General features: G+C 33.1%; 1 protein-coding gene across 1 annotated transcript; it reads right to left on the reverse strand.

The window, feature by feature from the left end:
* On the reverse strand, window positions 1-10,575 carry LOC145596022 (lupeol synthase-like). Its single transcript, XM_081652453.1, has 18 exons — window positions 10,284-10,575; window positions 7,777-7,962; window positions 7,367-7,456; window positions 6,948-7,145; window positions 6,531-6,615; window positions 6,233-6,399; window positions 5,944-6,132; window positions 5,743-5,856; window positions 5,535-5,654; window positions 5,190-5,312; window positions 4,495-4,593; window positions 3,039-3,095; window positions 2,903-2,949; window positions 2,541-2,684; window positions 2,190-2,367; window positions 1,970-2,050; window positions 1,787-1,870; window positions 1-579 (listed from the first exon to the last, which is right to left on the reverse strand). The coding sequence occupies exons 1-18, from the start codon at window positions 10,479-10,481 to the stop codon at window positions 457-459; spliced, it is 2,283 nt and encodes a 760-aa protein (XP_081508579.1). The 5' UTR covers window positions 10,482-10,575; the 3' UTR covers window positions 1-456.
* Between the last annotated feature and the right edge of the window lie 6,056 nt (window positions 10,576-16,631).

The following is a 16,631-nucleotide window of genomic DNA, read 5'->3' on the forward strand; positions in this document are numbered from 1 at the left end:
ATCTATGAAAAAAAAAAACCTCTCTTTATTATAATTTTATTGAGTGTTACATGGCTATGTGTTGGCAAATTTAGCCTGACTTCTGGAAATAACCCTTTAGAAGCTACCATTATAACCTTACATTGACAAAGATTTGTAAGCTAGAGCATAAAACCATATGATAGCCAACATTGTATGGTACATTGATTTGCTTTTAAAATCACTCCTGTAATTCATAATATGCCCTTAAAATAAGTGAAAATTGTAATGTGGCCCGACTTTTGGAAGTTACCCTTTAGAAGTTACCTCAGTAACCTTACATTGACAAAGATTAGTAAACTAGAGCATAAAATTCAATTATAGCCAACCAAGGATGATTTATTGATTTGCTTCTACATCCTGTGATGTTTAGCAGCAATACACTATAGATACTTATAGCTTGTGACCAATCTCTCTTGGAGATCCAGAAAGTGTTGGCTATTGTCTGGCTGATCTTTGTGCTTGTGCATGGCGATATTCACTAAGGACCCATATGGGGAAAATACACCTGTATGATGAATATTCGATTATGCAGTTCTTCATGAATATTCCAGTGCTTTCCTGTATAAAGTTACCATAGCTGTTAGATATCATGGATAAGAAGTAAAACTCTGAACTGTGACTGAAGTTAAATGAGAATCTGGGTTTGTAACTTAAAATTCTTGTTGCCAAGGCAAACTTTTGTATAGAGGAACAGTCTACTCTTACCACAAAAGAATAGCCTTGGTCCTTGGATACAAGAAGTTTCACCTTGGAACATTTTTTACATTATTATGTTGGTAAGTGATACTTTTTCTGCCCCTTAATAGAAGTCTCATTTACTACAATATTGTGTTTTTAAAAGTCCCATTTTTTTTTATCAGTATCCACTTATTTATTCACCTTCAAATAACTGAACATTACTATTTCTTTTTTTAGTTTACAATTAATCAACTTAACCGCTTATCATTTTTTAAATTCACTCTTGAGTAAATGAGACTTTTATTTAGGGATGGAGGACATACACACCATCTTAAGAGTTAATACCTTTTTTTTTTTTTGTCGGTTCACATTAAATTTCTTGAAAATATTGAATTAGAAGTTTTGTCCAAGGTAAAATCGCTAAAATCGAGGTTTTGTCTAAGGTAACTAATTGAATTTATGGTTCATTGAATAAAATCGATAATTTAATTAGCTTTTTTTTTTTTTTTTCAACCATGGACATAAGTACATAATTGCTATTCATTTAGCGGTTCACCTTTGTTGATTTTTTTTAAATAAAACAATGCATATTTTTGCTTATAGTAATTTTATTGAACTAGAAACTGCTTAATCAGCACTTTACCTTAGCTGACCAAGTAACCATTGATTAGTTAGTGGTTTTTCAATTCTTTTTGTTTATAAGAGAGTTTACTAAAAGGTGCATAATCAAGGAATTTTGATATCGTCATGACTTTTTTTAATGAATATGAAAATTGTTCCTTCATATAATATCTAATCTGTTAATTATATTTTATATCCTTTATGACAATCTTTTATTTGTTTTCAATCATCTTTTACCCCACCTCTTGGGGTCCTATTATACTTGATACAATATATCTTTTGCTCTCTATCTTTTCCTAGAAGTAGGAGTTACCCACAGGTGGTGTCCTGTTGAGTTCTCTTTGATTTATGCTGCAACTCAAGAATAGGAGGTTATATTATTGAATAGATATATTAAATACTTATGTTAGCTTTAGTGACTGCATATCAAAACTGATGTATTTTTAGAAGAAAACCTTGTAATTACCTGTGACGGGAAGTCTCCATTTTCCAACTGTGAGTTGATTACCAACCTCATCCCTCGGTCTACGGGGTCGGGATCTACTTCCCACTGTTACATTGAGAATCATTTGGGTTAACCATAGTTTTAAGTTTGCTGGCAATTTTAAGGTGCAATATGAAATGTAGGATAGAAAACAGTTATACTCACCTGCCCTGCTCTAATGAGAGTTAACAATGCCCATGAAGTTTGCACCAGATTTGATTTGTTCCCTTTTAGGTTTGTATAAACCTGTTCCACAATCCCAAACCAAGGATTAATGCACAAATCTAGACTTTCAGAGAAAACTCAGGACAGAGTGATGTTTCACTACAAGAGACGCGGCTTTTATCACCACAGGGGAGGGAGAGAGGGGAGTGGATTAGAGTACCTCGTTTGAGCTTGAGAGGTAGCTTTCACCCCACCCGCCATTAGGCAATTGCTTTGAGAGTATAAACTCACATGCCTTTTGCACAGCCCGACTATTATGGTAATTTTTATTACACCTTAGTAGTGCCTCCACTGCAAACCATGTTCCATAGGTAAAACAAATTCCCCAAAACCCATACCTATCCTCACAAAAACAAACCAAAAAGAAATCGGAAACTCTCAATTCAAGTGTATTTTCTTAGATAGAAAATTCAACTTAACAAATGAAAAGAAAGATACATTCAAGATAAAATTAAAATTGCATATTTCAATTAAAAATCAGCAGTACAAAATTTATATACTCCATATTTACCAAGAACCATCAGGGTTTTGAGCCCTTTCAATGTATTGTATTCCTCTGGAGATGGAGTCTTCTATTTCTTTGGTCCTGTGATCTGGGTATTGCTCCTTGAAGAGTGTAAAAGCTTGTATTATTGAGGAAGTGCACTCAACATGCCTATAATAACAGTAAAAATCAAGATTACATTCATTAAATTACAAAAGTTAAGTTTTGTTAGTTATTTTTAACTCTACAACTGATCTTCTTGGCTCGGTCTATGAACATCTGTAGTTAACTACCATAGTATTAGGTTTTTTTTTCTTTTTCTGAATGGACTACCATAGTATTAGTTGATAACTATGGAGTATGATAAAAGTTTGCATATAGAAGCTTACTCTCTTTCGATTTGAACATCATCGAAGAGCTCTGTAGGATTGAATATCTGAGATTAGACAATACATCTCATTAGAAATTATATAATTAATTTGAATTTAACTTAATCTATGTTATGATAGAAGACGTTGGTTATACCTCAATCCAACGGTATGTTCGCTGAGGCTCCCAAGCTGTGAAACCACCATTCTTACTCTATAACAATAGGATAGGATAAGAGACCATAAGACACATGGAATTACTCCAATATATCTCTATATTTTCTAGCAATTTATTGTGGGTTGATAGTGTATAATTATATTTGAAACTTATGTAATTATATTGTTTGAAATTATTAATGTGTCTAAACTTAGCCGATAGTACTATTTTGTTTGAAATAAGTCAAAATAGGTATAGGTAAACATGATTTAAGTAGTTAAAGCCGATGAATCGTAATAAAACATATACTTGTATGTTGAAGATGGTCTCTAATCTAATGAGAGGAAGCTCCAGTTTATCTCCTAATACACAAAGTAGAATTGTAAATAAATTAACAATTTTGTCTAGTCAAGATGACATGTATTACTAATACTAAAATAACAATCACTGACATCATCCCTTTTACCTAATTATACACGTGTCAACTTCTTTATCAATTTTTTTCCGCCTAAACTTTTTTTATTCAGTACATTATCTTTAAGGTACATATGGCTAATTTTAAGGAAAGCAAATATTAGTGTTGTATGGCTGTATATATGTGATTATTCCGTCTAATTACAAAGTTCACTAAGTTTTGTTGTAGACATGAATTTTCTTTTATTTATATTATTTTAAATTTTGTACTTGTATTTTGGTTTATGTTGATACAAAGATTTTATATACTTTAAGTGATAATATGACTTGAAAATGTACACAATTATAAAATTTTTTATTATTATATTCGTGCATGGAGCTAATCTAGTTTTGGTATATAAATAAATAAATAAACCGTGGGATTCATATTTGACAAAAAGTTAATGTATTTACACTTGCCATTTTATCCAGTCAACATGACATTTTGGTAAATAAATCAAAAACTATGGGATCTATATATACCCGTATAAAAAATGGAACCTATATATACAAAAAAGTTGTTGAATCTAATATATATATATATATATAAAGGGGAGTTTTTTCCCGAGTTTTTAGAGAGCCACGTAGGATCTAATTATTTTAGCGCGCCATGTAGGATTATAAATCTTAGTAATAGCCAATTAAATAAGAGATTATTAATTTCTTTTAGAATTAAATAATTCAAATGCCACGTAAGCAAAATTGGCGAATGAGATTTTTAAGTTTAAAATAATTAAATATTAAATATTATCTTTTAATATTAGTAACTTTATCTAAATACATAACAAATTTTAGCGAATAAATACAAAAAAAAAAAATTAAAAAAATAATCAAACAAACCGTGCATCGCACGGGCTTCATCTAGTTATTTATATTTTTGACATTATCGTAGACGAGAGCCTTGGTTTGATAAATATATTTTGTTTATCAAGGAGATAAACTTGTATTTTCTCCTAAATGTACACTCATATAACTCAAAGAAAATACTACGTATAACTCAAACCTGTAGAGAAAGAATGACATTCACAGCATCAAATAGGTGCTCAGCTTCCATTTTATCTTCCTCAAGTTCAGGAAACATTTTTGCAAATAGTAGTGCAACCTATACAACAATACCGTTGGAACATAATGATAAGTAAAAAAGGATACAAAATCTTCTGGTAATGCAATCAACCACAATTGCTTGGATAATAGCATTTCAAGTTTTCCTAAGCTTGAAATTCATGAAATTTTTAAATACACTCATTTTTAAAGCGCATTAATGTTATTTTTTGCTCATTTGATGATTACATGAACAATAATCATTAAAATTAGGGGTGCCAATTCGGGTTAGTAGATCGGGTTTGGGATGGCTTTTGAGTCAATTTCAGATTGTGCTTAAACTATCAATAATAGTGTAAAACTTAATATTATATCTTAATATGAAATTTAGGTCAAATTTCCTCAAAAAAAAAAAAAAAAAAAAAAAAAAGGTCAAATCAGGTCGAATGTTTTTTGGGTTGAGTCGAGTTCGGGTTTCTCTCAGTAATTTTGGGTTAGGTTATCGGGTTGGGTTAGGAATTGCCAACCCCATTTAAAATGAGTAAAATATACCATCGAATTAAAAGGGGAAATAGTTCTCATTTTTATTATGAAGCATACAATTTAGATGAAGTAGAATATTTTGCTTTATGATTGAAAATGTTTGTATACAATCACCTTGAGTCCTTCCGCAGTGCAATCAGAGACTTGCCAGCCGTGATCTGGTGTTGAGAAAGTCCATGAACCTTTACAAATATGTCTATACATCTGCTTAAAATTTCCTGATGGATTCTCCCTAACCTATTGCAATAGAGCATCACAGTTTATAAGATTTAGATACACATGAGTAAAGATTTTAGGAAAAGTTTTATGAGATATTTCATACATTTGAAATACTCGTACCTCTTACGAAATTATTCTCTATGAAAAATTCAAGCTTTAAAAATTTTGCTTTTTATATGTGTTTCGCAAAAGTCAAAAATATCTTGTGATATTTAAGCATTCATTGAATGAAAAATAAACCTGTGAGGCTTTGAGAAAACTGTGTGCTTTCTTAAGTGGTGTTGCAGATTCATCAGTAAGACCACTGGCATATAGTGCTTGAAATGCTAGTGCTGCATCCCAGGTTTGGCAACCAAGGGCCTGCTCTCAATTTTGTACGAGGATCATTAGTAAATTGCACGCGAAAAATTTGTTACACAACAAGTTTTGCCTCGTTACTAAAAATTACCGTAAACTTCATCCCATCCTCAGAAACCCACAAATAATCTGGGATTCTGGCTAGATGTTTCTTGTATGCTGTTGACTTCGGATCTTCCGCCCAACAAGCCATCAAACAAAGTACCTGTGCCACAAGTGCTTAATATGGCATACAACGAAAGAAAGTGAAGAAAATAACTTAGGGGTATCATTGCGAATGGCAACATTGTACCTTCTCAACGCAGCCAATGCAGCAGTATCTGCTGTTAATGTCCTCATAGTGTACATTCTGTATTGCCGTTTTGAGCGCCTTTTCTCTGAGTTTCGAGAAGGGCCAACGGTTGAGGATTGGCTCACCAACGTGGTGAAGAAATCCCCAAATCATGTCTTGCAACACATGATGTGGTGTATAAAGATCCTCCTAGAAAAAGTTATTAGTTGCGTAAACTACATATGTCCAAAATTAGTCGTTACATTGTCACACCTCTTATAATTATGTCGCAAGAAATTCTAGAACATACCTTAGCACATGAGTTTCTAGCTTGGTTCCAGTTAATTTCATGGTAAGGCTGGGGGTAAATTTCTGTTCTAAGTGACTGAATGAGTTGAGTGATTGGACCAACAAATCTCCTACCATACAAGTATGATACTGGCATGTACACTAATCGGCAATAGCACAAAGTTTTCCCTGCAATTTAATTATACACCAAAGGTGAATTTTGGATCTAGAAGTTAAAATAGAAACAACTACTTTTCCATATTTTAGTCTCTCTAAATTAGCACATAAATATGGTTGTACAGAGTACGTAGTATGAGAACCTGGATGCATCGGTAAAGAATCAGGGAGTAGCCAAAGCTCTGGAGGCGTAGGGTTGCACCCATCCCATTCGTACACTCCAAGAACCTATGGTAATTGACCCAAAGCCATAAGAAGGGCTTGTTACAAGTTTTTGTGTTACTCGAGATAAAAATTATGTAACAAACTACATACATACGTATAGTAGTAAATTAAAATCATTATCAACATACGTATTCAAAAGAACTCACATGTTAATATGTTATGAACGTCATTTGTAACAAAACCATGTATACAAGTATAACACTATAATATATGGTGCTCACGTTGTACACTTGTACATAAGTATATGGGTTAAATTGTGAAGTATTCTAGCTAGCTAGCTACTTTAAATCAAACAAGAAACAACATAGTAAAGAAGGAGATTAGTATGAACAAACCGAGAGCCAAAATTTTCCCCAAGATGGAATGCTCGTAGCACCACCATGGTCAAGGATCCATTGACGACCCCTTGCAATCGCGTTATCTTCACCATCATCAGGGCCTTCTCCTAACAACCTTAGGGCAATGTAATTAATTGCAGAACCAAACATGGTACTATGGCCATCTATGTGGAATCCCCATCCCCCGTCTTCATTCTGCAATATATTTCGAAATAAAAATACTTTGTATTAAACAGGCAGAAAATAATAGGACAAATAATTACTTCCTCCGTTAATGGTTATCAACAAAGGAATATTTTATATTTCACAAATAATACCCCTTTGTTGCAAATAACCATTAACGGAGGAAGTAGATGTTATCAAGAGAAAGAAAGGACAATAAAGTGTTCTACTAGTGTATTACACTATTTATATACCTGATGATTGTAAATATAACGCTTTGTCTCCTTTTGGTGTTCAGGGGATAAAATCTTATTGAGATCTCCCGTAACATATAGTGCCATTACCTGAAAGTTTATTTATCAATGTGATATCATGACTTTGTATGGAATACTCTTTGTGTGAATTTGGTGCATAATACTATGACTATCATTTACGGAATCGATCTACTCGGTAAAAAGTAATTTAAGAATTAAAGAGCTGATATAAATATTAAATAATGCAACTGGTTAATCAAATCGGTAATATATGTATCAGTAAAATATTACAAATAATACGAAATGAAAGAAGCAAGAGCGATAATTCTCCTCCTCATCCATAATTTATTTATTATTTACTGTGTCAAAAATAAATAAATAAAATAAAATAAAAAATAAAAATGACTTACAAGGGGAGGCATGAAAAAAAGTGGGCCAGCGTTATCAGAAGGCCAGTGACCATCATGGGCTTGAATACTGGTAAAGAAGTTGATGGTCTTCTTCAGTGTTGTGGTCACTGCTTCTTCTCCTATTACCTCTCCTTCCTTTAACTTCACTCCTTTAGCCATTTCCACATTTTGCAGTCCTTTTCTCAACTGTCCAAACATTTTGTTTAAAATTTTAGTCAAAACAATCATATCACATTTTGTTTCCTAGGTTATATTCTTGACACCGTCAAAAACATACTTGTATAATCTATACTCGTATATTGAAAATTTGAAACAGTCATATCTTATACAGAGTATAATTGAACCACATATGTTTTTCTTCGGATGTAAAATGAATACAACTAATTTTATATATCAAATCTTAGTAGTAAAAGACTAAAATACCAAACTTGAATTCATGAACTTAGGGTTAGTACTTAATAGCTAGTAAGAAAAAGTCAAACTACTTTGAGCTATAGGTTTTTTTTTTTGACGAGAGCTATATGTTAACTAAGCAAGTGTAATGAAACACAAAAAAATAAATAAATAAATAAAAATAAAATCAATCAATCAATCAATCAATCAATCAAAGCCTTAATCCCAAAAGTGGGGTCGGCTAACATGAACCAAGTTTGATTATTCCGTGTAGTCATCAACATAAATCTTTCTCCTCCATCCCTTACGATCCAAAACTTCATCCTCACGTAAATCCATGCACTTCATATCCTTCCTCACTCCTTCCAACCAAGTCATCTTTGGTCTCCCTCTTCCTCGTTTAATCCCTCCATGGTCCCACTCTTCCACTCTTCGCACCGGTGCACCCTCGGGTCTCCGTCTTACATGTCCAAACCAACGCAGACGATTTTCCCTTAGTTTATCTACAATGCCCGCCACACCTACTTTCTTGCGAATAACCTCATTTCTGATTCTATCTCTTAAAGTGTTTCCACACATCCACCTTAACATGCGCATTTCCGTAACCTCCATCTTTTTAATATGCTCTTTCTTAGAAGCCCAACATTCTGTACCATAGAGCAACACTGGTCGTATGGCAGTCCTGTAGAATTTTCCCTTCAACTTTAAGGGAATGCTGCGGTCGCATAACACTCCCGTGGCCGCTCTCCATTTAAGCCACCCTGACTTAATCCTGTGGGTCACGTCTTGATCAATGTCACCATTCTTCTGGATGATCGACCCTAGGTACTTAAAACATTCACTCATGGTCAAATCCTTTCCATCCAAACTCACCACTTCATTGCGTGTCCCCCTCTGAGTGCCAAAACGACATACCAAATATTCAGTCTTACTCCGACTTAGCTTAAACCCTCTAGATTCCAACCTTTGCCTCCATTGCTCCAACTTGACATTAACCCCATCCTTAGTCTCATCCACCAAAACGATATCATCTGCGAACAGCATACACCATGGAACCTCATCTTGAATTGGTCTAGTTAATTCATCTAGAACCGTTGCAAAAAGAAAAGGGCTTAATGCAGACCCTTGATGCAATCCGATTGTAATAGGGAAATCTTTTGTCAACCCTCCGCATGTCCTCACATTTGTTGACACATCCCGATACATATCCTTAACTAGGTCTACATACCTTCGTGGGATACCTTTCTTCAACATTGCCCACCAAAGTATCTCTCTTGGCACCTTGTCATATGCCTTCTCTAAATCAATAAAGACCATATGAAGATCTTTCTTCTTTACCCTATAAAACTCCATCATTTGTCTTATCAAATGGATTGCCTCCATAGTAGATCTCCCAGGCATAAAACCAAATTGGTTATCTGAAATGCTTGTGCATGCCCTCAACCTTTGTTCAATCACCCTTTCCCACAACTTCATAGTATGGCTCATAAGCTTAATTCCTCGATAGTTAGAACAATCTTGAGCGTCTCCTTTGTTTTTATAAACCGGGACCAAGGTGCTCTTCCTCCAATCTTGTGGGATCCTTGTAGCCGTCCATATCTTGTTGAAAAGGTTTGTTAACCAATCAATACCAATCTTACCCAAACACCTCCACACCTCTATCGGTACCCCATCAGGGCCAACCGCCTTCTTAGGTTTCATCTTCCTCAGTGCAATCTCCACCTCTACTCTCCTAATCCTTCGCACATACTCCATGTTGATTTCTTCATCACTCATAGAGGTATCTCCTATCACAACTCCATTACTTCCATTAAATAATTCATCGAAGTACCCCTTCCACCTGTCCTTGATGCCCTCCTCTTGCACTAGGACCATTTGGTTCTTATCTTTGACACACTTCACCATGCCAATATCCTTCCTTGCCTCTTGTCTTCTCTTTGCCATCTTATAAATGATCCTTTCTCCCTCCTTGGAATCAAGCTTTTCATAAACCTCCTGATATGCCTTTTCTTTTGCTTGGCGAACAGCTGCCTTTGCCTTGCTCTTAGCCTCCTTATACGCTGCAAAGGTTTTATCACTCCTACATTCTCATTAGAAAATAAAAAATAATTGACCTCCATTCTCATTAGAAGATCAGCACTTTGCCTCATGTTGAAACGGTTCCTCTTGAACTCCTTCCTTGCCCTCTCAACCTCGGCCCGTTCCTCCGTTGTTCCAGCCTCCGGGTCAAACTCCCAGGTTTGTCGACCGGTGAAGTTGTTTAGACTCTCTAGCCATGGATCCTTGCCTTCTGCTATCTTCAACTTCCACATGATAACCAACTTTAACTAAGTGTACACTATAGTTTCTTTTCTTTTTTTTGGTGCAAGTGGACACTCTAAATGAACTACTTTATATATTAACTGCTCTTAATTATTTCTAGCTTGATTAGGGAAGAAGGTGAACTATAGATAGTGTAATAATGAATTTCGATTAAATTTTGCTCAGGGCCCACAATCTGATGGGCCCCAAACTTTTGAATATAGTTATTTCGTTGTGTATGTATCATACTGTTTAGATTTTGGCATAGTTGCAATTCAACTATCTAATACTTTACACGTTTTTTAATTGTTGCAACACATTCTTTTTCACGATATTTAATAATAGTGGGATCACATAATTTAATATACTTTTTAAAATAGGGTGAGAAGTTGTTAAAAGTACTACTCTCTTCGTCCCTAAATTACATTCCTACTTCTAACATTTATTCCTCAGAATGTAATTTAGGGACAGAGGGAGTATAATTTAGTGGGTCATATACTTTAACTAAGGGAAATAGTGCAACTATTTCTCAAAATATCTTTCCAATTATAGTGTGTTGCAAGTATTGTGACATTTTTATTTTAAAGAAGTGTTGCAAGTATTAAGAAACGGAGAAAGTATGTTTTTTAATCTAGCGTTCAAATCCTATGATAGTTCATATTTTCCTTTCCTTTTTTATATAAAAAAAAATGATTAGAAAGAGTTATCAATGCATTTAATTAACTATAAAAATTTTGTGTTCTTGGCTTTTCTCCCATACTCCTTAATCAAACATCTAATTGTAATTATTTACTTAAGATTACCAAGGTAGGTAACTACACTACATGGGTCTAGTTTTGTATATTGTGTATCTTTAATATAGAATAATGAATATGAATAAATTAAAGGCTCCTAGACTCCTAGGAGGTCGCTATGTTTTTCGTTCCCTGGGAATGGAATCGAGTCAAAGGTCTTATTTACAGCAGCAGGGTGCATACAACTTTGGGTTGTTATTTCATCTCTCCGCTTCTTCCATTGCAAATGGGCTTAAGGTTCATTGCAAGTTTCGGTTTCCTTCACGGGTTTCAACCTGCAATCTACGTCCATCTCGAGGTTTTCAGTTCACTTGGAAATTCTTGGTCCACGATAAGGTTTTGGTAGGGTTTGTATGGTTGTCAAGGCTCCAGAGTAATTGGTATGGCGCAAGGCGTTCTGGTTCTATCATACACTTCAGTCTTTCTCTACAGGGTGTTCGTTTCGTGTTAGGGCCTGTTCATATTTACTGAATTGAGCTGAACTGAACTGATTGGAGCTGAACTGAACTGAACTGAACTGAATTGAGCTGAAATGAATATTTTATGTGAGAGGGAAATTAAGAGCTGAACTGAACTGAACTGATCGGAGCTGAACTGAACTGAACTGAAGTTAAGTAAATGTGAACAGGCCCTTAGTGTTTAGGTTGTTGTGTGTTTGTTTTTTGTTTAGCTCCTAGGATGTAATTTGTCTTTGTTATTTAATTATGAGTTCTCTTTGTCAAAAAAAAATTAAAGGCCCTATATTTGACTAATTTAAATTGCAGGACCTCTATATTTATTGGGACGGCCCTTAGCAAAGAAATATTGATATCGATCTAAGTTGCATGATAATGAATCTCTGTCCTCCACTCCTCATATCCACTCCTTTTAATGGCCCATGCTAAGTAAGAATGAGCGATTTAATTTGCCAGATAATGACTCTAACCTATTTGCATTGCTATCCATTCCTTTAATTGGCCCATGCTAACTAAGATTGAGGCCCATTATAACCTCTAGCAAAATACAGTAGCAACTTTGAGGAGTTGAGGGTGTGGCTTGAGGAATATCCTCAAGAGATTTCTAGCATTGTAATGGCTGATTTGGAATTAGTTTCTCCTCAGTCAATTGAGTTTGTGTGTTGTAAAAAAAAAAACGAAATATTTGATCACCAGTGGCCAGTGGGGGATTCAGAAATTTGTTATTTTGGGTTCGAAATTTCTAAACGCATATACTAAAATCAAGAACCATAATTTGAAATAAAATTAGATAATTCAAGTGTGCTCAGTACAATACATGTCGGTTAGAGGTGTTGGAGGTTTATTTTAAGGCGGTTGATCAATTCGAATTGAATTTGGAGATAAATAAGCGAATGATTTTTTATTATTTTTATGATTTTGACAGACAATCTTTCCAAAAATACAATAAACCTCAACAGTAAAAAAAAAAAAAAAAAGCCAAAATATATCCATATAAACATTTACTATTTTACATCATTTATCCAATACCCAGTAAGGCCCTGTTCTCTTCACCATAAAAATGATACTCAGTACAATTAATTTCAGTTCAGTAAAATTAATTTCAGTTCAGCAAAAATAAGTTCAGTTCAGCAAAAATAATTTCAGTTCTATAAAAATCGGTAAACTAAAAGAAGAAATATAATATAAAATCAGTATAAATAATTTCAGTTCAGCAAAAATATTTCAGTTCAGCAAAATTAATTCCAGTTCAGTAAAAATAATTTCAGTTCAGCAAAAATAATTTCAATTCAGCAAAAATAAGGTGAAGAGAACGGAACCTAATTTAGAATTTAACAACTTTTATAACTAGAACTGCAAATAAGTTGGTACGTTTGTGAACAACTCGCGAACAAACTCAATTAAAGCTTGTTTATTAAGTAGGAGTATTGAACAAGTCGGAACAAAAATTTATTTGTAGTAATTAAAATTGATTCATTTGCTCCGTTATTGGAGGGGCGGCAAATGCCAGCAGCGATTAATGCCATTAACCCTTGCTAATGAATATTCTTTCACAATTAATTAAAAATTTAATACTCGTAGGCGTCGTAGCTGGGTTTTTATATATTTGTCCAAGCTGCTGCTAATCTGCCACTCAAAGACTTATATATACATAAACTTTAATATTTCCATTGATAATAGCTTTAACATTAATTGGGGTGTTTGGTTCAACCATAATAGGTATAAGGTATGAGTTTAAAATGACCAAAACCCATACCTTGTGTTTGTTTTTAGAAATTTCATTTTTCAAACCCATACCTCAAACCCCCAAGGTATGGGTTTTTGTAACCCAAGGGGGGAGGTGGGTATGACTCATACTCATACCTTTAGGTTTAAAATCAATAATCAATAACTATATACTAAAAGACACACCGGCCATGACACGTGTCATCTCCTAGTGTGTCCATAGTATATTTTTTTAAAAAAAAAAGTAAAAATTTATTTAAAGAAACAAATAATATGACAAAGATACAATAATGACAAAGATATGAATATATATTCCCACCATCAATTATCTCACAGAATTAAGGAAACAATAATAATCACCAAGAAAATATTTACTAAATATACCATGATTATCCTAACATATATACAGTGATATATAATTATGCAATTTTTCCCTTAAAAAAAATCTTTGATTTAACAAAAGGAAAATTCAATTTTAAATATGCAGACTTAAGAAGGATACCCTTCAATAAAAGACTTAACAAAGATTAAAATAATAATAATAATAATAATAATAATAATAATAATAATAATAATAATAATAATAAAAGGTCAATAGACACACTAGCAATGACACATGTCAATTTCTGGTGTATCCTTAATATATTTTTTTTAATAATTAATTATTACGAAGTATATTTTATTTAAGGAAATTATTTTTAAAAAAATGTTTATTTTTGTCAACTATATAAAATGAGCAATAATATTTACCATTCTTATTCAATTTTATTCAAAATATTTTAAACAATTTTTATATTTTATGCTATAAATAAATTAATTTGTTAAAAGAAAATATGGGGTAATTAAAATAACCGTGCATGGCACGGGAACTAACCTAGTTAAAAGAATAAATATCATTACTACATAAAAACCTTTTTTACTCCGTATATTATTAAACGATTTAAAAACTTATATTTTTTTTTTATTCATATGAGCCACAAGGGCGGGTACAACGGGGGTAGGGGAAATTCCAGCATATGCTGGGGGCAAGGATCGATCCCGTAACCTCGAGGTTACGAGATGGGAGTGCTACCATCAAGCCAACTCCACATCCTTATTTAAAAGACTTATATAAACGTGTGTAAATTATAATACAATGACAACAATAATTTATATACTACCTCCGTTACATATTATTTGCAACGATTTGACATAAAGTAGAGGGAGAAAATGTTCAATCGTTGCAAATAATATGTAACGGAGGTAGTATAAATTTGGATTAGTAATGTATGAATTAATTCTAGTTTAGATGGTAATACATATGGTTTCCATTTCATGAGATTTGAGGTTCACATTAAATCCCGGATTATTAAACTTTCACGTGATCATCAGTTCACATTATCACTTTAGTAAACCACACATAACATAATATTGTAAAAACCACACATCCTTGTTTGATTATTTATGTACAAGTTCCAATATTTATTGATTTCTATTTGTAATTTTCGTAAAATATGTTATGTGGACTCGCTCTATGGCCCCGTTTGACTTTTTCGGGAAAATAATTTTTCATGAAAATATTTAGCAAAGAAAAATACAATTTTCCTTAAATTTTTTTGTTTTCTTATTACAATAAAAATTAAAAAGGAAGGAGAATAAAGGAGTGAAAGGGAGAATATGAATGAGAGGAGAAGTAAGGAATGTAAGGAGTAATGGAGTAGATAGGAAAATGTGACATGCTTTTCTTTTGCAAGAAAAACATTTTCTACTCGTTGGAGAAATATTTTTCACCTTTGGAAAAATTATTTTATTCCGTATACCAACCAAACAATGGAAAATGTTTTCCGTCAAAACAAGCAGTGTCTTAGGGCCTGTTCTCATACGATTACTTTCAATTCAGTTCAGCTCCTAATTTCCTTCTCTTATAAAATAATATTCAATTCAGTTCAGTTCAGTTCAGTTCTAATAAGTTCAATTCAATTCAGTACAATTCAGCTCATTTCAGTCAATAAAAACAGACCCTTAATGATTATCTCAACTGCTTAATCATGCTAGTTTTTCTTCAATGTTCTTAATCTTCTTATGTGTTTTTAATTTGTCTTCTTTTGCCATTTTCTATGACTCATATTATTGCACTTTCTTGAGAAATGTAAGATTATCTTCTTGATAAATAAAATTTAAAATTAAATAAAATTTATTTATCTAGAGGCAAAATAGTAATTTCTTAATAAATAAGGGTCTCACATTTGCTGATTTAAGACACGTTCTTGTGGACTTCTCTTAGAACTGATTAGTTTAGTTCGTTTCTAGAGGCAAAACTGTAATTTCTTAATAAATAAGGGTCTCACAGTTGCTGATTTAAGACACGTTCTTGCGAACTTCTCTTAGAACTAATTAGTTTAGTTTGTTTTAGTTTATTATTATTATTATTATTATTATTATTATTATTATTATTATTATTATTATTATTATTATTATTATTATTATTATTCTGTGAACCACTACCATATATTTTACACTTTTTGTGAACAACTACCATTTAAGTTTTTTTTTATTTTTAAAAAAAACAACTACCATTATTTGTAAATTTATTTGACTACCACTACAATTTAACGGATGTTAAAATTTCCGTCAAGTGGGACCCTTATTATAAGTTTCCATCCAGTTAGTGTTGTAAATGACCAAATTAACTTTTCTCAATTACCCTTCTCATAATACCCAATAGACCCACCCCCTCTTTCTCTCTCCAAAGACCATTCACTCTATAAAATTCCATTGAAGCAATTTTTTTTTCCTTACTAAATAGCTACCCTTAATAATCTAGTAACTCAATTAACAATAACCTTGACTAGCTTTATTTGTGCATTAATAATTAACCAGCATAGATTAAACATGTTTAGGGCTAATTTTATGTATGTATGTCGATCGAAAAACGCACATGAATATCATCAGATTAAAATAAAGGCCAATTTAGGGCAGGTTCAATCTCTTGTAGGTTGGATTCGTATCATCATCCCCGAATATCCAGTAATGGTTTCAGACCACTATGGAGTTAGCGATCTTTATGATCGTGAATGAGGTGTAACCTTCACACCCGTGAATGATTTACAAGTTCCTAAAACTTGTTGACAACTCTTTTGCACTAGTTTTCTTGCCTTTGGACGCCATCATGCTTAAGTGCATGATCACAGTGGGGCTCAAAGTTGAG

Source organism: Chenopodium album, chromosome 19 (genome assembly GCF_948465745.1).
Source record: "Chenopodium album chromosome 19, dcCheAlbu1.1, whole genome shotgun sequence".
In the NCBI taxonomy this organism is placed as follows: domain Eukaryota; kingdom Viridiplantae; phylum Streptophyta; class Magnoliopsida; order Caryophyllales; family Amaranthaceae; genus Chenopodium; species Chenopodium album.

Coding starts and splice junctions, on each gene's coding strand:
- LOC145596022 (XM_081652453.1), bottom strand. CDS start 10,481: ATGTGGAAGTTGAAGATAGCAGAAGGCAAGGATCCATGGCTAGAGAGT. Junction 2,950..3,038: donor GAACATACCGTTGGATTGAG/GTATAACCAACG, acceptor GTCTAATCTCAG/ATATTCAATCCTACAGAGCT. Junction 2,368..2,540: donor CAAAACCCTGATGGTTCTTG/GTAAATATGGAG, acceptor TTGTGAGGATAG/GTATGGGTTTTGGGGAATTT.